The following is a 25,209-nucleotide window of genomic DNA, read 5'->3' on the forward strand; positions in this document are numbered from 1 at the left end:
CTCTCTTACTCTCTTTCTGTCTCTCTCTCTCACCCTCCTCTATCTCGCCAGCTGTCTTACGCTCTCTCCCCTTCTCTCTCTCTCTCTCTCTCTCTCGACCCAACCCAGATTTCTGCCTTCGACTGTTGTCTTCCTCCTACTTGTTCCCTAGCAACTGAACTGTCATGCCCCCTATTCTCAGCCCTGTGAATTTGTCACCGTAACCCTAGATTTTATGGAATAAGCTATATAAATCATCGTTCCCCAAGGAGGGCTGAGTTATGATCGTTGTCTCCAGGCAAACGACTCTGGTACAAGCATGTTGTTAACCTGGTTTCTGCCATATTTTAAGTTTAGAGCGGTCAACGCAACAGTTGGGCAGTGAATGGTGTGCTGCGATCATCAACCAGATAACAAAACAAACGCTGACATTTATACGGCTGTCTGAGATGCTACATCAATTTAAGTGACTTCATTTAGAAAGATAAAGGATTTTGCAACCGGGTCTTTGGCCTGCCCGTGGACTGAATCTGCTGTGATGAACTTGTTGACTTAGAAGAGGACTATTCGTACACTGACAAAAGGCTTTACACAGCTTTGAGGCCCAGGGAAGCTGAGCAGCAGATGAAAACACTGCAGTGCAGCCTTTGACAGCACACTGTTGACTTAATGTAAAGATGAATGCCCTAATAATAATTGTGAGGTGGAGATACCTCTGAAATAGCACTAACTCAATCTATCATTTTTGATAAATGTTGTCTAATGTTTGTCCTTCTAATACAAAATAAAAAAACAAAAGTAATGTAATGATTTTGGGACAGAATTTGAATATCATTGTGAGAACACTTTTGTTGACATTTAGATCTAAGGTTGTACCTTTTAGTACCTGTTTCTTGAGGCTATGTGATACAGAACACTCTGGGAAACATAACGTCTTTAAATGAAGAATCAAGTTTTGAAAGACAGAATGAAACAGTTCATGAAGGAATCAATTGTGCAAAGAAAATGGAATGTCATGGCAGGTTTAGCAGCTACCTCCATCATAGTCCAGGAGGATGACATTTTCAGCTCATATTTAATATGTAATAGAAGGCCAGTGACGGTTTTGTTTATTAGTATGACACTAATTTATATGTGTGCTAACCCAACTGTCATATTATGCATCCTAAATGATGTCTAATGCTGCATATTTCCTTGAATAAAGTCAAGGGTGGAGGGAACTACGATTGCTGAGCAGTTATCTCCATCTAGTGACAAACAGAGGTACTACATTATTTAATAGGACAGAAAACTCTCCATTTCTATTTGGATATGTGGAGTTCAAAGATGTGCATGTAGTACCAATTGAAAGGACCAGGCGTGTCTAACAATTGATTCTATTGTCTGACAACTTTGTTGTTACTCTTCTTTCTATATTTTCCGACAAACTATTAACAATAGGAGGATATTTATGTTCATGTAACAGCTGCCTCGGTTCTTTATTATTTTGCTCAGTCGGCCCATGATGCATTTCTTAGGAACTTTCCAGACCTGCATTTCTCCATCCACCCACTGGAAGCAAGGAACATCCTGATTACCCTCCATAGTATTTATACTCGCCCTTTTTCAGCCACGTTTGTCAACGCAAGCATTTTCTCTGAGGGTACAATTTATTGTACATATAACAGATCTGAAAGAGGAGGAAAACATGAGTTTGCAGAATAAACCCCTTAACATGTAGTTTTATTGTTCAATGAAAATAACACATTTAGGTGATTTTGGGTATGTTTCTGCCCAGCATTTGGTCAGTGGTTTGGAGACCTTTCTTACTCTCAACATTTCAGAAAGACAGTGCAAAACAAACAAACAACTCCATTAAATCCTGATATACAGTAAAGAAGCAGGTGGATTAATAAATAAAAAGCCATGAATAAGGATTTGTCAGTGACTGATTGGTGCTGCAGCTATTTACATTTTTATATTAAACCATCCATTGGTCCATATATCTATCTGGCTCAAAATGTGAGTGTTAATAATCAAACTGGCAGCCAGACGGATCAATACTGGCACAGGCGGCTGTATATTTATCACAGAGGTGTGCAAGGGCCTGCCGGTCATAACCAGAAGGCTGGTGGATACTTTACTCAGATTACTACGACTGCCTCAGCAGCTGCAGATTGGGCATGCTTGGTTTTTCACTCTACAGGACAGACTTTCCCCACATCATTACCTAATGGCTTCTTAAGTGGCAGCTGCTCTGATCTGGAAAACATACTGTGCAGACAAGCTCGACTGAAGCTGCAGTGAATCACTAAGACTGTGGATTATGAATGGCCTCTGGTGGGCAAAACAACACTCAGCTAACACACACAGGATCAAATCAAACTTTGGCTTGAGATGAATGAAATGGAGGAATGATTCAACAGTTCTTTGTCAGTTTGCAGTCTCAGTCGCTTTATCAATGTTTCAGCATGTAGAGGGAGTTAAAGTGTGCCAAATTAAACCCCAAAAGAGCTTTACATGTGCGAGTTGTCATTTTTGTCCTCATTGTGCATCTGCATGAATAATTCTCCAGAAAATCTATTTCAATTGTTCCTCTTCTCTTGTAGATCCCTCCAGTTGGATTTTGATGGCGCGTTTACCCATTTATTTTAAACAACATTGTGAACAGATGATTACTTCACAGGCGAAGACACAATCCACAGTCTTATGAGTGCATGAATGAGCCGGTCTGTGCACGAGAGAGTTCTCAGCAGCTCCACTAGAGGTCACAGACACAACGTTGAAGCCGCAGTTCGCTGCTGTGTTGGATATTGATGACGACTCAGTTTGCTTACCCAGCATCCTTCATCCCATTTGTCAGAACTACTACCCTCCTGGAGCAACATAAGTCACACAGCTGCAACATTTGGGCTCCCTCTGGTTTTGGGGAGGGAGGGGGGGAATGGATGTGATGAATATCTTGCACACACACTTCGGGCGTGTCTCTGGCTTGTTTCCCTGCATAAGTCTCCAACAACGGATAATGTGTGTATCTTGATGCTGGCCACATACTCCCCAACCCGCTACTGAATTGTAATCTCAAAATAGGTGCCAAAAAAGGCTATTCGATATAGCTAAAGCCCCGCTCATAAGCTCATTTGGCTTGAAAGCTTTAGCTCCAATAAGCTAACAGCATTGAACTCTCAGAGCACAGCACAATCATCTTTGATATTTAAATCTGAAGCTTTGAATAAACGGATGGGAGTGAATTCAAGGTCTATGACGGGGCACACATTCATCCTCTTCAGCGTGTCAGGACTTTAATGTTGAAAGAAGCACATGACAGCTTAGCTATAGTTTGAGCATACGCACACACACACATAAACACGCCGTCTTTGCATACACACACACAGCAATGGAAGTAAAGTAAGTATTAAAGTTTCATTCTTAAATGGTGAAATCAGCCTGAATACAGCTCAAGGGCATGATAAAAAGAACCGCGGAGGACTGTTATCACATTCAGTGGACATTTTCCATCTAAATCCTGACAAAAGATCCTGATAAAAGAATGAATTATAAGAGCTTTTCCAAAGAAGCAATGACATGTTGTTTGTGGGAGAGTTTTCAGGAGAAATAATATTTTCTGGAATATGTGATTTGATTGTATTTCTGATTCAACTTGACATTTTGCTACCTGACAATCAAAGACCGAAATCACTTCCTTCCTCATGTTAGCTATTAGCCAGTCCCTATTTTGAAATGGGGGTTAAAGGTGTCACTTCTGTAGCCAAACATCATTACATGAGGGTGTTTTATTTGTCTGTGTGCATGCGCACAGGTTGGCAGGTCCCATTGCTTCCTGTACTAAATGGTTTAATATCAAAGGGCAGAGTGGGAGGTCAACACAAAGTGCTGCTTTTCCCAGCAGAAGCTGTGCAGCAAACCAGCTGCTCAGAAAAAGAAGTATCTTTTCAGCGTATAAACCTTTCTGTGAGTAAGTTAAATAATTATCTAACATGAATTCCTTCTTATTTTGACAGGGCCTGATAGAAGTAAGTAAATAAATAATGGATTGTTAATCAAGGCCGTAGCTTTGTGTTCCTCACGCGGCTTTCTGTGTTATTTTTGAGAATTACAGTTAAGACCGCTACACTTCTGAGAGCTTTCTCACTTACACAGAAACAAAAGTAAAATGACACATACAACTCCATCCAGCACAGAGCCTGAAACATTATTTCAAGATATTGCTCGAAGCAAGCACATTTATCGTCTTATCAATTATTAAACAGATAATAAATGCAATAAGTGCCTGCAAACCATATGCATTTAGACTCCTGCTTTTGGTGTGTGTGCCCATCTGAATGTGATTGTGTAATAGTAAATGAGAGAGCAGGCTTGTGGTGTTAAATGGGAGGACCTGAGGCCATATTTCATGGAGAAGTCCCTCAGGATATGTAGCTGATGTCATAAAGCAGGGCATGAGCCCGGAGATGCATGGTAATAACATTTAGGGCTGTGATACTGAAAGAACGGGGAACAGGTAATGGGGGCATGCAGATGATCATCTGTGTTGAGTCAAATATAGGGCATGTGGGGGGGTGTAAGAAAAGTAAGAAAAGCTATTTTTAAACACTAACTAATTTAATCAATCTTTGCATAAGAGTTAATCATCAAAGACAACAATGACTATGCCATGATTAGAGCAATAGAAAATAAATGCTATTAATCGATGATAAGGCATTATGAAGTCACTCACACACACAAAACAAATTCTGTCAAAAATAAAAAAAAGAGTTTCATACCATTTCCCTCTGTATCGGTCTGTCTTTGCTGCACTCCTAAACTCTATCCCATCCCTCCAATGTCTTCATTCTACACCCCAGAGCAAAATGTCGTCGAACTCAGACACCATCATCTGCTGACATAGCACACAGCTCGGTAACTCATGAACTCTCTGCATCTCTGTGATGGTCATCAACAGTGTCAGTTTGCAGGTTTGCCACCCAAACACAGAAAGACGGACAGAGGGAGAGAGCAAAGGAAGAAACAAGTGCAGGTGGAGGGAGAGTGTGAGACTGAATGCAAGCAGCAGTGGATCACTTTGTCACTTAATGAGAAGCGCTCCACCCTAAACCCAGTACAAAACCAATACATCCTTGACGCAGAACACATATGCCAGCTTGAATGAAATAAAAACATTATTACAGAGTGTGCAAGTAAACAAACATTTCCACCCCCCCCCCCCCCGACACATTCTCCCTCAATTGCCTTCTCCATTCTGCATATTGGTTGACAGACACATAGTTTTGTGGCACTGAAAATGGCTTTTTCAGCGTGTCATCATTAATAATTCACTTATGACAAACAGCTCTGACATTTACACTGCGCTGGGTGTCTGTCTGACACCGAGAGGGAGACAATAATGAAGGAGAAGGAGAAGGAGACAGATACAAGGAGAGACAGATGAAATTAGAAAGGGTCAGGTAGCAGGCCTAATAAAGTGTCAAACCCTGAGTAGTAAAACATTGACGGAAAAAGCAAAGCTGCCTAAGATTACCTTTTTGGAAATCTTCCATTGACCTCAAACTGATCTGAAGTGAGTAACTGTAGCTCGAAGCTAAGAGTGCAGTCGTGCCCCTTCAGCAAATCTTGTGAAATTGTTATGAATGAGCGAACAGGTTTTCATGACATTTAGATTACATGCCCATTCATGCCTCTGTTTGAAACATCAATCACACCCTCCCGCAGTCTTTGAGAGAATGTGTGAATGAGGCGATGGCAGACTTGCCGTCTGTATATATGACCAACTAATGTAAATCCTTCTCTCCTGAATATCCGTCTGAAAACCAGCTCAACAAGTTGACAAGAAACCAAAGTGCGAGGGCAGCAGAGTTAATGCTTTGTTGCCAGACAAACACTGAGAGAAGCAGGCAGATTCAAACCAGAGTGGGTGTCACTAGCCTATATTGGCTAAAAGGGATTCTTCAAGACAAAAAAACAAACGTGTATTCTGAGGATTATCGACAAGTCTTGAATACACCTTTGATCATTTACAAACTTGCATCCAAATCAATTTTCAAGCTCAACATCAGAAAGTATCTTCCCAGATTGATAACAAAATAACCCTGACTCCAGTGTTTTATGAAATGATGAATCTGTCTAACAAGACTAACAAGAGTCTGCAGCTAGCGGCTCTGTGAGGCCGTACTTAAACAGTGGTGCTTTGAGCTAAATAACAAATCTTAGCTTAGCATGTTAGCATGCTGACATCTTCTAATTTGCATTACACACAAAGTATAACTAAGGCTGCTGGAAATGTCATCAGTTCTGCAAGTATTTGGTCAAAACCAAAGTATTGGACAAATTAAAACACCTGATGATGCCACTATGAAAAATGAAGGGATCCCCAAAGTGATGGCATTTCATCCTGAGGAGGACAAGAAATAGTTGGCAAAACAATTTCACTCAAACCGCAAATGTAAACCTCATGGTGGCGCGCTAAAGCAACAGTCAAGAGATCACAAAGGTCAGCAGGCTTCATCTTGTGAGGACCATGAACGCCTGTATAAAATGTCATGTCAATCGATCTGTAACCAATAGTTTAGGTATTTCAGTCAGTATTTGGTCACCGAACCTTGCTATTCATGGAGGCATGCCGGTCGCAAAAAGCAAAGTAATTTGTTACAGCCCTGCTACACTCAGTATGCCTCATGCAGTCTTCAACTCAAACAAGAACCCCCGAACCATGTTCTCTGTACCGGTGGAAAAAATAATGAGGCTTGTGCTTGGTGCCTAAAGCATGAAAACACGGACACTGCTGTAAACAGGCAATTTTCCAACTGTAGCTGTGAGCAATGAAGTCGACGAATGAAGACGCTTTGTGGATGGCCAGAGGCACAGCCAGTGTTCTCCAATCAGGTTGTGATCAGTAGAAATGAGGGTCACACACAGTCTGTAAACACACCCCTGCCGAGAATAGAGCCAACGCGGACGGGAGGGATGCAGAGATCACCACCGATAACACAACGCACAGACAAACAGCACACGCACAGTGGCTACAGCAACGATGATGTGTGGATGACTTCATCTTTCATCTGTAACCACTGAGGCCGGGAGCATTTGCAGAATACATCACCCGTGAAGTATTACATGAATTGTTGATATGACATCCCTCAATATGTCTTCACTGTGCAGAGTTTTATGTGTGTGTGTGTGTGTGTGTGTGTGTGTGTGTGTTTTGCTGGTCATGATGGCAGCCAAGGAACTAAAACAACACACATTGCATATTTATTCTTGTTATTATCTACCCAAGATGTTCCTCGTTGCCAGTGTTTTGCTACATTTTGTAAAATGAAATTCCTGTGTCAGCGCACAGCAATCGATTTGGGGACAATTGTGATTGTGGTGTCATATTTTCTCTAAAAAACAAAATGCAGCTCTGATGTGAAGCAGACTAATCTGACCAAAGATATGAAGGAGTGTTTCACTGATAGGAATCATTCGCTTTTGACATGCAAGTCAAGTCAATTTTATTTATATATCCCAATATCCCAAATCACAAATTTGCCTCAAGGGGCTTTAAATGGATACAATGGATCAATCAAATAGAATGATAATACAGTAGTGTCCTAAGAAAAGGTCTATATGTTTGGATGTTGGTCCTCTAGCTGGTTCCATCTCACAAAGTTAAACAAACTTCTAATGAAACAAGAAATGTCCTTTGATCAAATTTTTTTACATTGTCAAAGAACATTTGAGTATAAAATCTGAATGTACTTGCCTTTCTCAATGCTTTTAGTCAAACAAGAATTTAAACAGATGATTTCAGGTGTTTACTCTACACACGATGACATTTGTGTTTGCGAAAAGGACAAAAAGAAAGTGGCATTTACTCTTTCCTAAAATCCCTTTTTCAGATGCTTCGGTAATTTCTGTACAATTGAATTGTCCAGAGACTGCGGAGAGCCGCAATTGTATCATCACTACACTCAGCCACTTCAGTCTCATTCACCCTGCATCTGTTTACTGTGAATGTGTGCCGACAGTGCTGAGGAGAGCGCAAGTGCCCTCAGACAGAGGAGCGTGAAAGGTGACGAGCACACAATGCAGGTGTGACGTTGGACCCAGAAGAATTGAAATCAATGCCAATCAAGAAACTAATTTAAGACTCCACAGTACGTCAAACACACACACACACACACACACACACACACACACACACACACACACACACACACACACACACACACACACACACACACACACACACACACACACACACACACACACACACACACTACATGCCACAACCTTCAACTAGTTGTTCCTAGAATACATAAAATATTCATCTTAGGGTACGGTCTCATTCACAGTGCTGTCACTAGGAAACTGGCCTTGTGCTCAGGTAGTCTTGCTGCTCTTTCAGAAGCTTTTCTGTTGGGTTTGAATTTTTATGAAATTTGTATAAAATAGTGTGCAAAACGTTTTGGCAAAGTATTAACTCTTCCTCTCTACCTTTTCCCTCAGAAATACACACATAAATCTAACACAAAAACACACACAGCACCATGGTCAGACAGAGACCAAAACATTTTTAGTGCCCTCCTCTATTTGTGACCAACGACTACTCCTGATGTCATTGAAATGCCAGATTGATTCAGTTTGATTACAGTCATTAGGGCCACACTTAGGCCAAATCTAAGTACTGTTATTACATCAAGTACTTCCGAAAGGATGTTTTTATCCAGACCGCCACGTGTCAAATGCCACAAATGCACATACACACAGACTCACACACCCAAATACAGACACAAACATACAAAACACTTTCAACCCCTGCCAAGAGGAGAACAAGATAGCAGAATGTGAGGCTTAATTGCTTCATTTACAAAGCAGTGTTTGCTGTTTCAACATGTCTTTCAAGCGGAGCTATGTGACAAGCAAACGTTTCAGAATATCCTAATTGGAGGCACATAAAAAAACAAGACTAGAGACAAAGTCGGTGGCTCATCGACGCTGTACTGCTCATTAACATTCATGGCACAAAGGGTTTAGAAAGAAACTACACACTGACGGTTTCGTTAGTCTTATCTTTTGTTATTCGTTGTTTCATTATACCAAACAGGAGGTCTAAAAATGTGTAGTCTGACGGAGTGACACTACAGACCAGGTCATGGAAAAGCCAGACTCAAATGGGTTCTTCCTCTGGGGAGTATGAGTACACACTGCAAAGTTTACACCGAGTATATTTCTATGTCTGCAGTATGAAATTACTTAGAAATGTTAATGTGAAACAGGTGCAAGAAGAAATGTCACAGGGTCACAAAAGTTCATCCTCTGGGCAACATTAATAATTTAATGGAACGGTAGCCAGAAGTTTTCTTCATTGCATTCTGGGAAATTTGGCCCGATGATGACACTTGGGAAAACGTCCGGGAATCAATAAGACATTAAGAATTATCTTCAGGGAGTCATGAATGTTCACAGCAAATTATAACGCGGTGGTGGCGCTATATGACAGGTCATGGGGTAACAATGACTTAGAAGTAGTTCATTGGGGACTACAAACATCCATCCATGTAGATATCTTGCTAAAGGCTAAAGTGAAACAAGGGACAGACTGAGTTATGAACTGAATAATATTGCCATGAGCTCTGCTGATAGGAACAAAACTCACATGGGCTTTCTTTTTCATCACATAATGCTCAAGCTTGGTTTGAAAACAGCTTAATTTCCTTTGAATAACAAAAGCAGGTGCACACTTTGGCTCAGGTGCAACATCTCATTTTCCATCCTCCTGTCAGGTGGCTGTGGGTTTGTTGCTAAGTGGCCCTGAGAGGTGGATGTTCATGGTTGTTACATATCCTGACTCACTCCGGTCATTGTCCTCTCCGCGGATGAAGTGTAGATTTGTCATGTGGTATTGTAATAATTATATCAGGCAGGGGAGAGAATAGTTATCTGGTCCATGACTGAGCATCTCAACAGGCCTGGTGATCCAGTAATCAACCACATCAATACCACTGTCACATGGGCTTAAATATCAAATGCAAATTAGAGCCTCTTATTTCTCTTACCTCCTCATCTCTTCCCCTGCATTCATTGTATGTCATCATCCATCTCTTCTCCACCTCCCATCTATCCTCCCACTTTCTCTCCGCCGTCACGCTCCCCAAGCCTCTGTCTCTTTGGCCATAGACATAACTCAGTATGGGATGTGGCATCCTGTACCTGTGGTGGGGCAGGAGCGGGGGGGCACAGAGGGTGCCAACACCACTAGAGGTGAAGCCCCAGCTTCAGCAGGGAAACAGAGGGGGGCGTCACTGCTATAATCAGCTAGAAGATCCACAGCGCCGCAGGGCAGGAAACTAGTAAATACACACACAGCCAGCAGCCAGTTAGCTTAGCTTGGCAAAAAGATTGGAAGCAGGAGAAACAGCTGACGAAATGCACCTAGCACCTCTAAAGCTCACCAATTAAAACATAAAACGAAAAATTACATTAATAATGTGCCCCGCTATTGCTTGGCTGGGAGCAGCAATGACTTGCAGACGAAAAAAATAGACCCCCAATAGAGTATGGTATTACGAAACTTCGCTGTTTGCACATATTAAATAAACTAGATGTGTTAATTGGTAGCGTTTAAATGCTGGTAGGTAGATTTTGTTACGGTTTGATGGCGCCAGGCTAGCTGTTTCCAGTCTTTATGCTAGGCTAGGCTAACTAACTGTACGCAAACATGAGAACGGTCTCTCTCACCTGCTAAATGTCAAACTCTTCTTTTAGACCTGCACTCATACCCACTAAACAGTGCTGTGAACATACACAAACCCATGCATTGAATATCTTTTACCATCTTTACAACTGTAATAACTCCTGTCAACACCACAACACATTTCTTTGTGTGTTTGACATGACTGAGGAGAAAACATGTGAAAACGACGATTTTGTCCTTATCATCCAGTCTGAATACTATCATTTGATGACACAAATAAAGTGTTATCTAAAATGTGGCCGCAACAGAGCTGACCAATATATCCATTTTAGTTGCACCACCATAGGTTATGATTCTGACAACATTCTGGGAAATAGAATTTTGTCACAATGATGTTAAATATAAATATATTGTACTTTGAGATTCCAAAGCATCTCTATAGCAGACGTTATCATATGGTCAAAACATTATTGTATACAGCTTTGTTGCTGTGGTTTGTTTCTACATTACTATATTTAGGATTAAGCTCGGGATAATTTAGCAGGTAAGAGAAAGAGAAAGAGAGAGCCAGGGTTCTGCATGTAAATCAGCATCATACTCACTCCCACTCCTTGCGTCGTGCCTGTGGTGTGCTGTGAATCTTATGAGCCTGGTGTGCTTTGACAATGTCCTTCTGCTCGATCAGGCCGCCCCGACGTCTCTTCATCACATTGGGACTGACCGCCAAATCTCCATCCACCCCTAACATTCCTGCTCCAACTTCAAAAGTCGAGGCCACATCAAGAGAGAGGCCGAGACGGTTCGGATTTACAGGGGGAGCCTGGCCAGACATTTGTGGGAGGTAGAGGGTGTCGTAGCTGGTCGAGAGACTTTGGGGCTCCAGGAAGGAGTGGGATGCAGACAACAGGCTCGACCCCGCGGCCAGTCCTGCACGATGCTTCTGCCAGTTCTCACAGTCCGTTGGGGACGAGTGAAGGATGTGGTGCCTCGGGGTGCTGCTACCACACATCGTCCCCATGCCCGGACCACCTCCTGAACACTCCGGCCCTGATGGGGCTCTCGGTAGCCCCAAAGCATTGTGGTCCCCTGTCAGAGCCTGAGAGCTGACCGAACAGGAGCCCAGTTCCAGCATGGTGGGAAGGCTTCCCGGGATCTTAGCATAGTGCTGCAGGGAGGAAAGGGAGTAGAGAGGAAATGGAATACAGGAATATTAATATATTAATAGACAAACTTTAATTGACATCAAAGATTCACAAAACAGTTTGTTTGGATCTTTTATTAGACAGTAGACAAGAAACTGACAAGCTGGAGTCAGGGACCGTCTCAAAAGCGAGTGCAAAACGGCCAAAAGTGTTATTTTCAGCTTTCTAGTTTCTTGACCAACTTCACTTTCATCTGGGCCTCTTCGCATTATATGCACAACCACATACAAAATGTCCCATTGCAATTCTGACTTGTGTTTTCCTACTGTTAAAACCTCCTGTTCTGTGTCCATCCGAAACACAAAAAAGGCACTGCTTTTATTTACATTTGCTACGTCTGCTACATTTTTGAAAATGTAGTTCAAATATAAATTAGTTATTGCAAGTAGGGGATTTCAAACAAAGTCTAGGTCAGCCCTACTCACAGCATGCTGTAAATCAGTACACACAGACAAATACAGATATCTTTATGAAATGATCAGATACTGTAGCTTTGCATTACACCCCTTGTAGCAGATTTGATGTAACAACATCATTCCCACTTAAAGGTGCAGACACTCAGTTTTCTTTTTGGGTGATAGATCACAGCTACATCAGTCACAAGCCTAAAGAGACTCAGCTTCTGGGTAAATATGAATTTGTTCAGCAAGGCAATTTGCCAATGGCCCAACAGCTCTCACTTTCTTCAGTCAGTTTAAAAAATGACTAGTCCTCTGAGCATAAAAACTAATTAGATAACTGTAACGCAACCCTCAAAACAAATACTCATATAATATTTCTGGTGCAATGCTTAATAGCGCAATTACAGGGCGTGAAGAAAAAGAGGGAGAGTTATTTTTTTCAACCCATCTCCTCCATTATTCTGGTTTTGGCTACGTGCTCAGCAAGACACGCATTCAATACATCTTATTGCTTCGCTGCTGCTCGTACTCTAGCTTTATGGAGCCCTCACCAATTTAGTTACCCGAATGATGGATTTCTGGTTTTTACGGGCCCTCAGAGAGAAATGGTTCTAAATAACTTGTGCAGTGAAAATATCAAGCCGTTAAAAAGAGTACGTTGTAAAGAGCAAGTAGGATGAAAGGATGAAAGCTATTCAACTGTCATGAGCATCTGCTTAAAATCCATCAGACTGCTTCAGCACGTTGAGAGCAATTAAATAGACGCTGTCAATAAGTGGATACCATGCTATGAATGGGGCACTGATGATCAGAGGCCCTCTTGAGTTGATGATGGCTTCAATGGTGCAAGAAAGCGTCACCTCCTTGATTTCAGGAGGTCTCCACTTACACCTCCACATATCAACATTTTTGCACAAACTGAAAAAAACACCCTTCTTGATTTGCTAATATCTGTGACTGAAGAGGACAACGGTCTGGAACAACTAGAAGCTTTACGATGACAAGCAGCAGAACAAAGGTCGATATGAGAGATTTCTTTGAACTGTTTATGAGAACACTAATGAACCAGCAAAAATGTGATTTATTATTCATGAGGCAAGAAAGTGACATAAATGGTAGAGGGGGGGTGGGGGGGGGGGACTAATGAAATAAATGAGAAATGTGGCAAAGAATCAGCAAATGAATCATCAAACATTCATCTTTTCCTGAGGCATGGGAGGTCAGCTCTGAATCAACTAATGTAATACAAATGGGCCTACGGAATAGATGTTGTTCAGCTTAGCTGTGATTTACCAAACCCCACATTGGCATTATGTAGTCTCTCCTTTGGCATACAGTACTCACTGTTTTGGTTTTACAGTCCACAACGTTAACCCCACTGTAAGCTAGCAGCTCAGCACCAAACAGCACACAAAGTTAGCGTTAGCAGTTAGCTGGTGAACATAGTGGAGCATTTAGCAGCTAAAGAGCCACATATTCCCCTCAGACATTAGTGGGGACAAAAAAAACAGCTAAAAGGAGAGTGACTATTGAAAGTAGTACAATTGTCAATTTGTCTGCTGTTCGAGTACCTAAGCAACTGTTAGCTAACAATCGCACATTCAGCACAACATCTTTACAAGGCAATAATATGTAGATGTTACGTAGCTGGTTGTGCTGCCCCCAAGTGGCCAAAGAAAGAATTTTCTGAGCTAATTTCATTTATAATAGGCATAATAATTTGAGAGAAACAAGGAGACAGTCGGACAGTGGCGGTTAGGACTACAACAGGCAACAGTTTCAATGCCTAGATGAAGCGAGTTGTTTTTAAAACTACTGCTGCAGGAGGACCGCAAGCTCAAGTCCAAGTTTCTTGTCATTTACATTAAAAAGTACAGTTCTACATCTAAATGCAATGAAATGCAGCTGCAGTGCCAGTGGAATCACTTGTCTGCCTTTCTCCCAACTCTTATTAAAATAAATTATTTTTACACTGAGTAATTGGCAAACAAATTAATTGTAATAGTCCAACTGACGTATATCCTCGACATGAAAAACACCTGAATTCTAATTAGGGTCCTTACTGAGTGACCTAACCTGCCATCAATTAATTATAAAATACAAATCATTTCTTAAAGCACACTTTTACTTATTTTCTTTTTTTAAGGAAAACAATCTGATGTTCATGATTGACCATGTTGTCCATTACCTCCACGATTACCTCTGACACCTTGAATTTCCCGCTCTGCTGCTGCTCTGGAGAACAGAGTAAATGGGACCATAGGTAAAATGGCTTTAATTGTATCTGCTTAATGATTATGAGCTGACAGAAAACACTTTTTGTTCTAAAGTCCAGCCCTCTTTCTTCTCTCCAAAGCTTTACTTAGTGCTGCAAAATGATGTCCATAAGACTCAGAGTCAGAGAAGGCCAGGGAAATATATAGATATGAATATATATACATTTATATATAGATATGCCCATTCAGATGGTTCCCGTTAGGGGGAGCTCTGTGTGAGAAATGGCAGAGGAATTGATCCGGGGCTTACTGAATCCATTTTGCAAATTATGTTTTTAAACAGCTGCCAGTGAACAGGAATGCCAAGACAATTTAGCTGACATATAGGGTTGTTTAAATACAAAACACCGGATCTGGGTTTTACAATCCCAGAAAAGCACCAGTCACAGGAAAATACAACAAAGGGAAAATAAATTGACTCAGACAGGTGCTAATGCTCATGATCAATCGTAATGAAATAGGCTGGTAAAAACATCAAAACCTTTTTTTAGACAAATATGGTTAGTAAAGGGTTGAATGACAAATAGGCCACTTTTAGAAGATGAAAGCTGCTAAAATGGACACAGACATTGATGTTGGCATGAAAGTATATACGACAATAAACGTTGTGACAATAAAATTGTGAATTGCCACAAGGCTGCTCTTTAAGTCAGTACAGATCTTATCAGTAAACAACGAGTGCAATTGGCTCCTCTGTGGTGCATTTAAGTAAAGGTCATTTAGACTGTGTTTATGTATATATACACCATACAGTATATATCAATACTGACGCACATAAGTGACTGGTTTATGGTCATACCATCTGCTTGTGAGATCGCCAGTGAGATTAAAAAAAAAGAGATACAAAACAAACCCTTATGTGATGCATTTTGTCTTCACCGTCTATATTCTGTCTTCACATTTAGCTGTCCGCAAGAAAGCCAATAAGAGTATTTTCCAATCGTCTAACTATTCCTTTAATATTGACCTGAAAAAAAGACACAAGTGCAAACAAGGTTTTGTGACCAGGGATGAGGAGGAAGAAGAACACTAAGTAATGTGTACAAGAAAACAAAGATAAAGGCTGAAATTTCATAAAACATATTTGTTTTATTCTTCTCCCTTTAGCAACAATTGTCAGAACCATTAGTTCAGCCAGACACATACCAGCCCCGTTACAAAAACAGACCTCCACAGTGCTCTAAAAAACACCCACACTGCAGTGCAATGACTAAAACATCAACACTCAGCTGCTTCCTCTGCACTCCACTGTGGTTGCCCCACACAATTATCAAAACCAAACTGCCAAGAAAGTTGACTGTGGTTTGATATAATCATCCAAATTAGCTTTTAAGAGGTTAGTTGTTGAGAAGCCTTAGTCACTGAGCTTTCATGCCGCCATTATCCGAAATTGTTCACAAACTATCTAATGTGTTACTCACAGCTACACGTGGTGACTTTCCAGTTACTTAGGCCAGATTCAAGCAGAAAAAAAGAATGTGAGTATTCACGAAAACCGAACCACAACATTAGAGGGGCTGAATTGTTTTTAACGCTCTTTGTTTGACAGCCAGGTGTCTACAAGGTTACTAATGAGGAGTGAAGGAGAGCCTCTGGCAGGCGAGGAACCTTCTCACACCTGCTGCCCCCAACGGCACACACAGACGCCTGATTACACATCGTTTTTCCACCACATCCACCCCTCAACCTGGACGTCAACCTGGTGAGTGGCCAAACATGTGTCAGGGAGGTTTATGTCACCAGGGACCTACTCTAATGGGCGTTTGAAGGGAATCTGGCATAAATTTGAGCCAGACGAAAATAACCATCATGTTTCTAATGAGGTGCAGGAGATTCAACCGCAATGTTAAGAAATCCTGAGGACAGCTTATATGGTCCAAAAGACGAATTGAGAAATCTGATAATTTGAGTTATACAAATGTTTCCTGGTGATGGCTTTTTTTCTTCTTCTAGTAACCAATATAATTTCCTAAATGTGCTTCTTTCATCATACAGGCAAAATGGAAGAATCATTTAGAGCTTGTGGCTCTCTCATAATAAAGCCACTTTGGATTACTGGTCTGTATTATACAGAGTGCATTAGGCAGTGCCAACATCTACACATTCAATTTACAACTTTCTATTCTACACTGTGGTGCATTTCAGTGTGCAAACATGCTAATGTCAAAGTCAAAGTATTGGATACGTTTTTGACCTGATGGGTTGCCTTGGAGGGAACTTTAGAGGGGAGCATCACCAATTTTACACATCAAAGTCTTGGGGGTTACTAGTAAATGTGTGAAAAAGTATTGTATAAAGCCTTTTGTGGCTCCAGAGGGAGGGTCTGGAGTCCAATAAATGATCTCAGGTGATGTCACTTGAGTCAGTGTTAGCTGGAGCTGACGACTACAATTTGGAGATCGAAGGAAGTGAGCCTGAATCTCCGACCAAACTGTCAGTGGTCGAGTCGCATTGTGGGTATAGAGGCCTCAGGTTTTGGCAAGGAAGAAGAATGTGTGGAATAAAAAAGACAATATCTCTGGTCCTGCTGCATCAATTTTGATCCTTTATTTATGTAGTTTTAACAGTGAGTCCGACAATGTGGCTGGAGCACAAAGTCGGTGGATTAGACTACTATTTAGTAGGCAATTAGTAGCCCAACTTTTGGATCAGTGTTCGGTGTGTTGTCTCTTACATTTTGCTTTGTATTGTACACCCTTAGAAACATCATTAAAACAACAAAGTATCATTTTGAATTCATGTTATTTGGAGTTAGATAGATAAGAGTTTGATAAGTTTGTCAGCCACTGAGAGAGTCTCACACACACACACACACACACACACACACACACACACACACACATAGACAAGCTTTGTGCTAATTTTCCTCAATAGTTTATAAGGCACACAGGCTTTTTGTCTTTAACTGCAGCCCGGTACACCGTGACAGATGCCTCTCAAAGGGATCCTACCGCTGTGATGACCTTCCATGAAAGACCATTACAACATCACTGACACCTGAGATGAGTAATGATCAACTAATAGGACCTACCTGACCTACCTGAGAAAACAGGTTTTGCTTAGTCTGCACTAAAGCACTTCTGGAGCTACAGTATCACAACATAGACTCACTACCACATTATCTGTTATGGTCCAATCATTGGAAGGTAAAGTAGCCTCATGGGGAGGGAACTGGTGGACCATTTCCTCAGTCTTATGATATCATGTTGTCATAAAGTTTCAGTGATGCTAAGATGTTTGGTGAACAGGGAGGCCGAGAAAGGTTTTCAACTTGGTGTCCAACTTGACAGTTGTTATATTTATATATATAAAAAAAACATGCTTAACTGCACATTTTATTGGTTTTGTTGTATTTGTGTTGTTCAGTTCAACAGACTCACTTCTGTGCAAGGTAAATTGAATAATATATTGATATAAATATCAAACACTTCAAATCTAATGGGATACTATACCACAAAAGTGATTCAATTCTGTGGAAAGAAGTTGTCAGAGCATAAAAAAGGCTTTTCAGGCATAATGTCTGCACAACAACATTACAGCATTCCATCCCATATGTAGCTCATGATGTTAGGTATAATGTCTTGCACATACATATTATTGCTAACATTGCTTCCCAAAGGGATTACATGGCAGTGACATTTAAATTGTTGCCAAATTCATATAAAATAGATGTGCATATATCTCTTTTATTACTCAGATCTAGTGTCAGGCTAGTGTTTTACATCGACAGCATTCTGGACAGTGTGCTGTCAGTGCTTTGTGTATTTACCAAGAGTTTAACAGAAAGACTGCATGTGGCAACTAAACATGAATTTAGTGTGCATCTTGAGGCGATAAAAGATACAATTAATCATCTTTGTAAATGATGAATCACAACTATTCAGCATTGTGAATATGCACAAGAAACATACAGCTTGTTTCAGTTCAAGAGGTGCTGTCAGGTTCTGTTTGATTGCTGAACAGAGGCACTAATGTATACACCATGAAAACCAATTTGCAATTTGAGAGACAGGAGTGGTGTTATTCAAGCAGGACAATCTGAGCACTTGACAAGAAGAGATTAACAAAAAACAATAAGCAGAAAATATACCCAAACTGGATTGGGGGTGGTAGCTGACAAATGTTAATGTGATGAAATAATTAACAAGTCACTCCGGAGAAGCAGGACTGATCCATTTGCACTCAATCATTTGATCAATTCTAGAACAAAGCTGATCACCTGCCTATTGAACCACTGAACGGTATAACTGGGTGTTGTCGGAGGTTGCATGACTGCAATTGTAAGGCTCCACTTCAGGAAAAAGAAAGATTGTGAAGTGATGAAGTCGACTGGCAACACAGTGTTAGCCTCCAGCAGCCTGTCATCCAAACATTGATTATTCAAACTGCCTCTTCCTTTAGTGTCAACCTCCCATGACTTGAGAAAACAGGCTGTTATTCTGCTTCTGATGGATTTGTTTATCTAAGTATTTCCCTACGAGCATTTTTTTTCCAGAAGATAATAAAATAATACATACCATTTGATAAAGTCCCAGGTCATAGAAATACAAGGGCAGAGACAAACAGCGGAGATGATAGATGGATTTCAGGAGCAAATAGCGGCAGTTTAGTATCTTAAACCTCATCAACAACTTGTCAGACACATGCTTCCTTTTAATTAATTGGAGCAAATGTAGTCTTGATTTTCTCATCTTTAATTAATTCCTCCCTCCTCGAGGTAACGATTGCTGCCTTCCCCAACATCTGAGATAGAGCAAGGAAGAGATTTCTTCACCAGCCCGTGAATGTTTTTATCATTATCTGGTCTCGGTCTCAGTAATTTGCAGAACCTAATTCAAGTCTGCCTCTACGTGGCCCTTATTCTGACACCTGCTCTGTCACTCGGAACAACACACTGATAATGAAGATTTGATCTTCTTGTATTAGCAGGAGTTTAATGACTCAGTCTCCTGTCTCAGCCTGTTTCATTGGTAAATGTGAAGAGAGATTAGTGCTCGGTCACTGTCTTTGCACATTACTGATTTAGTCATGTTGTGTAGGCTTATTAAGTATACAGTGGAGTTGAAAGGCAGCTTAAGGGTTGAACATTTAGGGGAAAAAAATAGTTTTTAGAAAAGAAGTATATCTGCACTCCACAGTTTGTTAGACACAGGATTCTCAAAAACATTTCATCGAACAAAAAAAAATCACTGTTGATTTGTTGTATGAAAAAACCTGTTTTAATGTCGGCAAAACTGCAGACTGTTGTGTTTCAAGTCAGGTTTACAGTCATTCTATTTCAATGATCAGTATTATCAATAAAGACTGAAGGAATTCCTCTTTATGGGTTTCTGCACCCTGATTCTCTGGGTGGTACACGAACACAACCTCTGCAAAAAAAATATTTAGTTGTTGTTATAAGCTTAGCTATAAGCGCAAAACAGGTTTTTTTAAACTAACACCTGTTTGGATATAGAAATTACGGAGAATGTCTTACCTAAAAAGAGAGAACTCCTTTCCATGTCGTTCATCTTTCCACAGAAAATAAAAATGTGCCGGCAGACACTGAACGACAACGTCCGCCGTACTGTCCCCCTGCCAGGACTGAGAGAGAGAGAGAGAGAGAGAGAGAGAGAGAGAGAGAGAGAGAGAGAGAGAGAGAGAGAGAGAGAGAGAGAGAGTTATTAGCCAAGGGGAAGCGGGGGATCTGGAGCAGTCAGTTGCAGCACCTTTAATGGAAAAGACCCCAAAAACACAATTAAAACCGCTATTGTATGACAAATTTCATGTAGTTCCACATGTAACTTAGCCTGGTGTGTGCTCATAAACAGCAAAGTAGGCTACAGGTAACCTACTTGTTGACATCTGGTGCTCCAACAAGCAGCCATAACCTGGAAACCTGCATCTTATGGCTTCATGGTTATGACAGGCTGCACTGCAGTTTACGACTCGCCTGTTAAACAGTGGGCTCCGATCCTATCAGCAAACTATCGGGTTAGGGTTAGCAATAATCTTGTGATGAAAAATCACTCAAATGAACTGGACTCGGGGTTAGTGGGCTATGGTAATTCTTTAGTTTTGTGAATGAGTGTAACGTTCAAGGCGACTCGATGCAGTAGTGTGCCTCTGCATGTGATACACACTCAGGCCGCTCGGTGGCACTAAATGCATATAAATTGTATTGGTAGCAGCATGGCTTTTTCTGCCCTTACTAGTGTTTTACTCTATGGATCTGACTAATTAATGATTCTTTTCAGTTTCACGGTTAAAAAAAGGAAGAAACTCTACAATATGCAAACAAGTCTAACTTTAGACAATACGATGCCAATTCCATTCTATTATAATAATCTATTATATACTCTTCTTTTTTTTTGGCCTAATCATTTGACACCGTTTATTATCCCCTGGCTTCTTTAGTTCACTTCTGAAAATATCACAATCAGAGCTTTATTGGAATTTGACTCCGGTTTACACATTGCACTCAACGTATATTCATGGTATTTACAAATAAACAAGAAAAATATAGAAACAAGGACATTAAAGACAACAAAGTAGAACAGAGAAACTATAGACATTAAACATTTAACTACTTTGTATAATATAGATATAAAGCATTGAGGAAACAATTGCCTACATTAACTCCCTTTTATATATTCACAGCTAGATATGGACAGTGTAGCTTTTGTATTATTATCATGTATTTATGGTGATTTTACGGTCTGACTGTGTGTGTGCGCGCGCGCGCGCACTAGGTGGGGCTTTCCGAGCGTTTGACGCGGTCCAAATCTCGCGCTAGTTCGGTCTCAGTCACCTACCCGTCTTGGATACCCAGTTTTCACTGTTGAGAAACATCAACATAGTAACCCGGGAAAGGCAACCTCAGAGGCGGGTAGCGACATTTATCTCTTTGAATATCACAGATGACCTGGATATTTGGTTGCCCCGACAAACACTGAGACAACAACGATGGGTGCATGTCGCTAGAAAAAGTTGCTAGCTTAGTTGGCACAACTACTAGCTAACATTGGTTTGCTAACGTTAGCTGGCTAGCGCTAACGTTAGCAAACAGACAGCTGGACGAAACTGAGGAAGAAGTCCGGAGAAGTAAGGATTTCCTGATCATTGGGACGTCAGCATGTATGTGGACATCTAGACACGTCGGATTGTTTCCCTAAAGGTGTGTTTTATGTTCCTCCGAAGAGGTGGTCAGCTAAGTTAATTCATGACTTTCCTGTCAGCTCGCATTCACGTCAACTCTCTCGAGTTAGCGGCTCCGACTATTCCCTGGACCGAAGACATTTAGAAATAAGTCATCTTGAAGTCAGATGGTAGAATGAGTCGCAGACATCATTTTTGGACAGTCAACGATTGTGCTAGATAACAAAAAAAATGATTTTTGTGAAGTTCACGTTGTTTTAATAATTATTTGGATTTAAAAAACAGTAATACCATGGCTGTTAGTTCACCCCCGAAAGTATTTACATTAATGAAGGATTGTGTTGTCTGAGTCTACGAGTGAGTAATTCCCGGACAGGGTGTTTCATTCGTAGCGTTGACTCATTTCTACACTGTTACGTGAGGAGCTAGATGGCCGTTACCTGCGGTTTAATTTAGTATTGACATAAATTATAATATGCAACGATAACACTGCTGTCGTCAACACCAGCGACAGCTAGCGTTTGAATAGTTTAGATCAGTGTGAACCCACCTATTTCAGGCTCTCGGGTATTTTACACATTATTGTAGAAAATATAAAGTCTCTAAATGGAAGGTAACGTGCTCAGCGACTTATACCTGGTTCAAAAAGGCCATGCCATGTGAATACAAAGTAATACTAACGCAGCTGGCGACAATGGAGTGATTGTGATTAAAGTTAAAGTCGATACAAACCATGTAAAGTCAAAGATGGCACGTAATTTCTTCCTCGTGTACTGCTAAACAGTTTCAGCACTGAGCCGATAGTGCGGAGCAACACTTCAGTCGGTAAGCGAAGAAGAAAATATGGCCACCGTTTGATTTCACACGGTTTCGTTCGTTTTAGTGGAAATCACATGCACTCCAGCTGGGGAATTGTATTTTGTCTCACCCAAAGTTCACCCGACATCGTTTATTCTTGTGCTGATGGGTTCAACTTCCCTCCGACGAGTTTTAAATGTCAAAGCAACAAACTTTATTCGCTCTAAATGGCTGCATTGGATGGATTCTCTCCGACAGCAATACAGGACCAGTATATGGTGCTGAAGCTTGTGACTTTAGACTTTTTGCTCGTGAGTGAATGAGTGGTAGTAAGTTTCTCTCACAAGCGTTAACTTGAATTACTAGTTGTTAACTGAGCTTTGAGGGAAGTGTTTTATGTAATGCTAGCATATGCACTTTTCAGTGACAACTTTTGCCAAAAGTAGCTAACGTCAGCTTGGCTCCATAGGCAAGAGGACAACCTGAAAATGTTAGTTCTATGTATGAATTTATTACGGTTTACAGATGTACGGTATACAGTTTTAGCTGCTGTTGTCTATTCAACCTTAATTTGAAGATTCAGTCCCACCTAAATTCACATTCCAGAAAATACACAATTACACCATTCATTTGACTCACGGTCATCACTGACATAGTTTAAGTTTTCTTCCTGATCGCCTCAGGGCCGTGTCACGTGGTTGTTATGAATAAAAGCCATGACTTCTGAAGAGCTATTTATGACTCAAAGGGTGTGAAAAACACCCACGAGCTAAGGATCTAGGCTGGATTGGCTTAGTAATCCATGGTGCAGTTAACTGATTAAAGTGGCAAAGTTGTCAACAAATTGGTAGACTGTTGACTCAGGAAGAGAAAACAATTAAATATAATTTTGTCAATGACTTTAAGAGAGTAGTACCTACATAGGACCAGACACCTGTACTCCAGCTTAACGGGTGCTTTGAGAAAACATCGTATGGCTGACGTGTGACAAACTTTAGTTCCGCCTACCTTCCAACATGGAAACCTTTTAGAGGAATGTGCTGTTGTAGAACCGGTTTTAAATGGCAGGCTGACATTAGTCTGCTGTCAACAAGCTGACATAATAGTGTTACACTAGTAACTAATTAGGCTCCACAAATTTGACTTGGTTCACATGCTTGGCATGGCTCCCCATCTCGACAGTTGTCACCAATGTTTGTTTCTGTCAGTCATTTTCTTGTTTGAAAGCGCTTGATGTATTTTGGTTGTATATGCTACTCCTTGTTTTTGGTTTCAGTTAAAAAAAAAAAAGTTGTACCTGCCTGATTGCTGAATTGTAACTGGCTTTGTTTTCAGACTGTGTATATTGTATGCAGTAAAAGAGTTGATTCATGTCACATTTACCTTTGTTCAGTATTGGTTTTCATGATTGGCCTCCGTCTAATATTGGCTCCAGGTGAATGAGAGAGATGAGGAGCAGCAGGAGGACTGATGTGTCTCTGAAAAGCTCTGCTCAGCATCTTACAGATCACCATAATGGCACAGGTGTGTAAAATATTGAAGTTCAGTTGTATTCTTGTTCTCACAAGCACTTTATTTGAAATGGATTATTGAGATGTGTCATATGAGTTGTTTACATAGCAAGCGGTTCTGTTATCACTGATCAAAATGGATTTTCATTCTCTTCCTCTTCGTCAGAGCTGACAACTGCATGGAAAAGTTTGTCCCAGTCCAAAGCTGCTGTAAGTACACCTTGAACAGTTTTCTGCTGAATGACTTTGTTTGTCAGCTACTCAAAAACTATTTTCTATTTCATAAAAGTTATGGAACACAGTCTGCAACAGATAATGATGATGAAGATGATTCTCTTTCATCATCACATAACCCAAGGAGTCTGACATGTTTCTCCCTCTGTAGTTGCGGCATATAGAAAACCGTCTAGAGGCAGCTCCGGGGACAGGGGTTCTCCTGGACTCTGTCATGGACCCTCCCAAGAAGAAATCCTCCAGGACGGTTCACTGCAGGGGTGAGTTATTTCAAAATGTCATCATCACCAGTTAAATTCTACACTCAAGCTCTAACTATTTTAACATCGCTGTCTCTTTCACAGATGGTCAACGAGCTGATGAGCATGGAGGGTCCTCAAAGTGCAGGGGGCGAAGTCAGCAGAGTCCAGAAAAGAGCAGCTCACGCAGCCCGCTGAGAAACGCCACCCAGGACAGCAATGTCCGCAGAAACAACAGCGTGGAGTTCAGGGAGCCGCTAGCCTCCTACAGGTACAAAAACTGCATCAAAAAGCATGTATGAAACACCCGTAGCCTCTTCTCTCTAGGTGAGTTACTCTTGACTGGATATCTGTGGTTGATGCTTTCAAGCACCGATCTAATACATTTTACAATAAACAAACTTTAAAACTATACCTAAAAGCATAAAGCCTTTATTGCACATTCATTCTAAAACACACTTATCAAAAACACGGTATTTAGATGATACTAATCTATTCATACTACATAGTGTGTTGGCGCTCTATAGAGTGACAACCGAATAAGATGGTGTTTATTCCTCAACTGGGATGTGATGTTTTCATTGTAGTTATTGCATCAGCTCATTGTTTCAACTTAATACATCAGGAGAGCTCTTTCACCTAAATAACAGGCAGTCCCCCAACGCTCTCTGCTCTTCAAGACTTCCATTCAGAGACCATATGTTGTTGACATCTCCTCTGAATAGCTCGTTGCTAAATGTCTCACAGGTACTTCAGT

General features: G+C 40.9%; 2 protein-coding genes across 4 annotated transcripts in view; one reads left to right on the forward strand and one right to left on the reverse strand.

The window, feature by feature from the left end:
* cacna1ea (calcium channel, voltage-dependent, R type, alpha 1E subunit a) overlaps positions 1-11,786 on the reverse strand; it is a 72,745-nt gene extending 60,959 nt beyond the window's left edge. The window contains exon 1 of the mRNA XM_076087921.1: positions 11,257-11,786. Coding sequence (XP_075944036.1) covers positions 11,257-11,786 — 530 coding nt within the window. The remainder of the gene's footprint in view (positions 1-11,256) is intronic.
* A 9,533-nt stretch (positions 11,787-21,319) lies between these two features.
* The window catches only part of cep350 (centrosomal protein 350), a 30,943-nt gene continuing 27,053 nt past the window's right edge, over positions 21,320-25,209 (forward strand). For all 3 annotated transcript variants that reach the window (XM_076087923.1, XM_076087924.1, XM_076087925.1), the window contains exons 1-5: positions 21,320-21,689; positions 23,904-23,992; positions 24,146-24,189; positions 24,365-24,473; positions 24,558-24,723. In XM_076087923.1, coding sequence (XP_075944038.1) covers positions 23,908-23,992; positions 24,146-24,189; positions 24,365-24,473; positions 24,558-24,723 — 404 coding nt within the window. In that variant the 5' untranslated portion in view covers positions 21,320-21,689; positions 23,904-23,907. The remainder of the gene's footprint in view (positions 21,690-23,903; positions 23,993-24,145; positions 24,190-24,364; positions 24,474-24,557; positions 24,724-25,209) is intronic.

The sequence above is a fragment of the Anarhichas minor genome, unplaced genomic scaffold (assembly GCF_050575085.1).
Source record: "Anarhichas minor isolate MPS153535 unplaced genomic scaffold, ASM5057508v1 ptg000010l, whole genome shotgun sequence".
In the NCBI taxonomy this organism is placed as follows: Eukaryota; Metazoa; Chordata; class Actinopteri; order Perciformes; family Anarhichadidae; genus Anarhichas; species Anarhichas minor.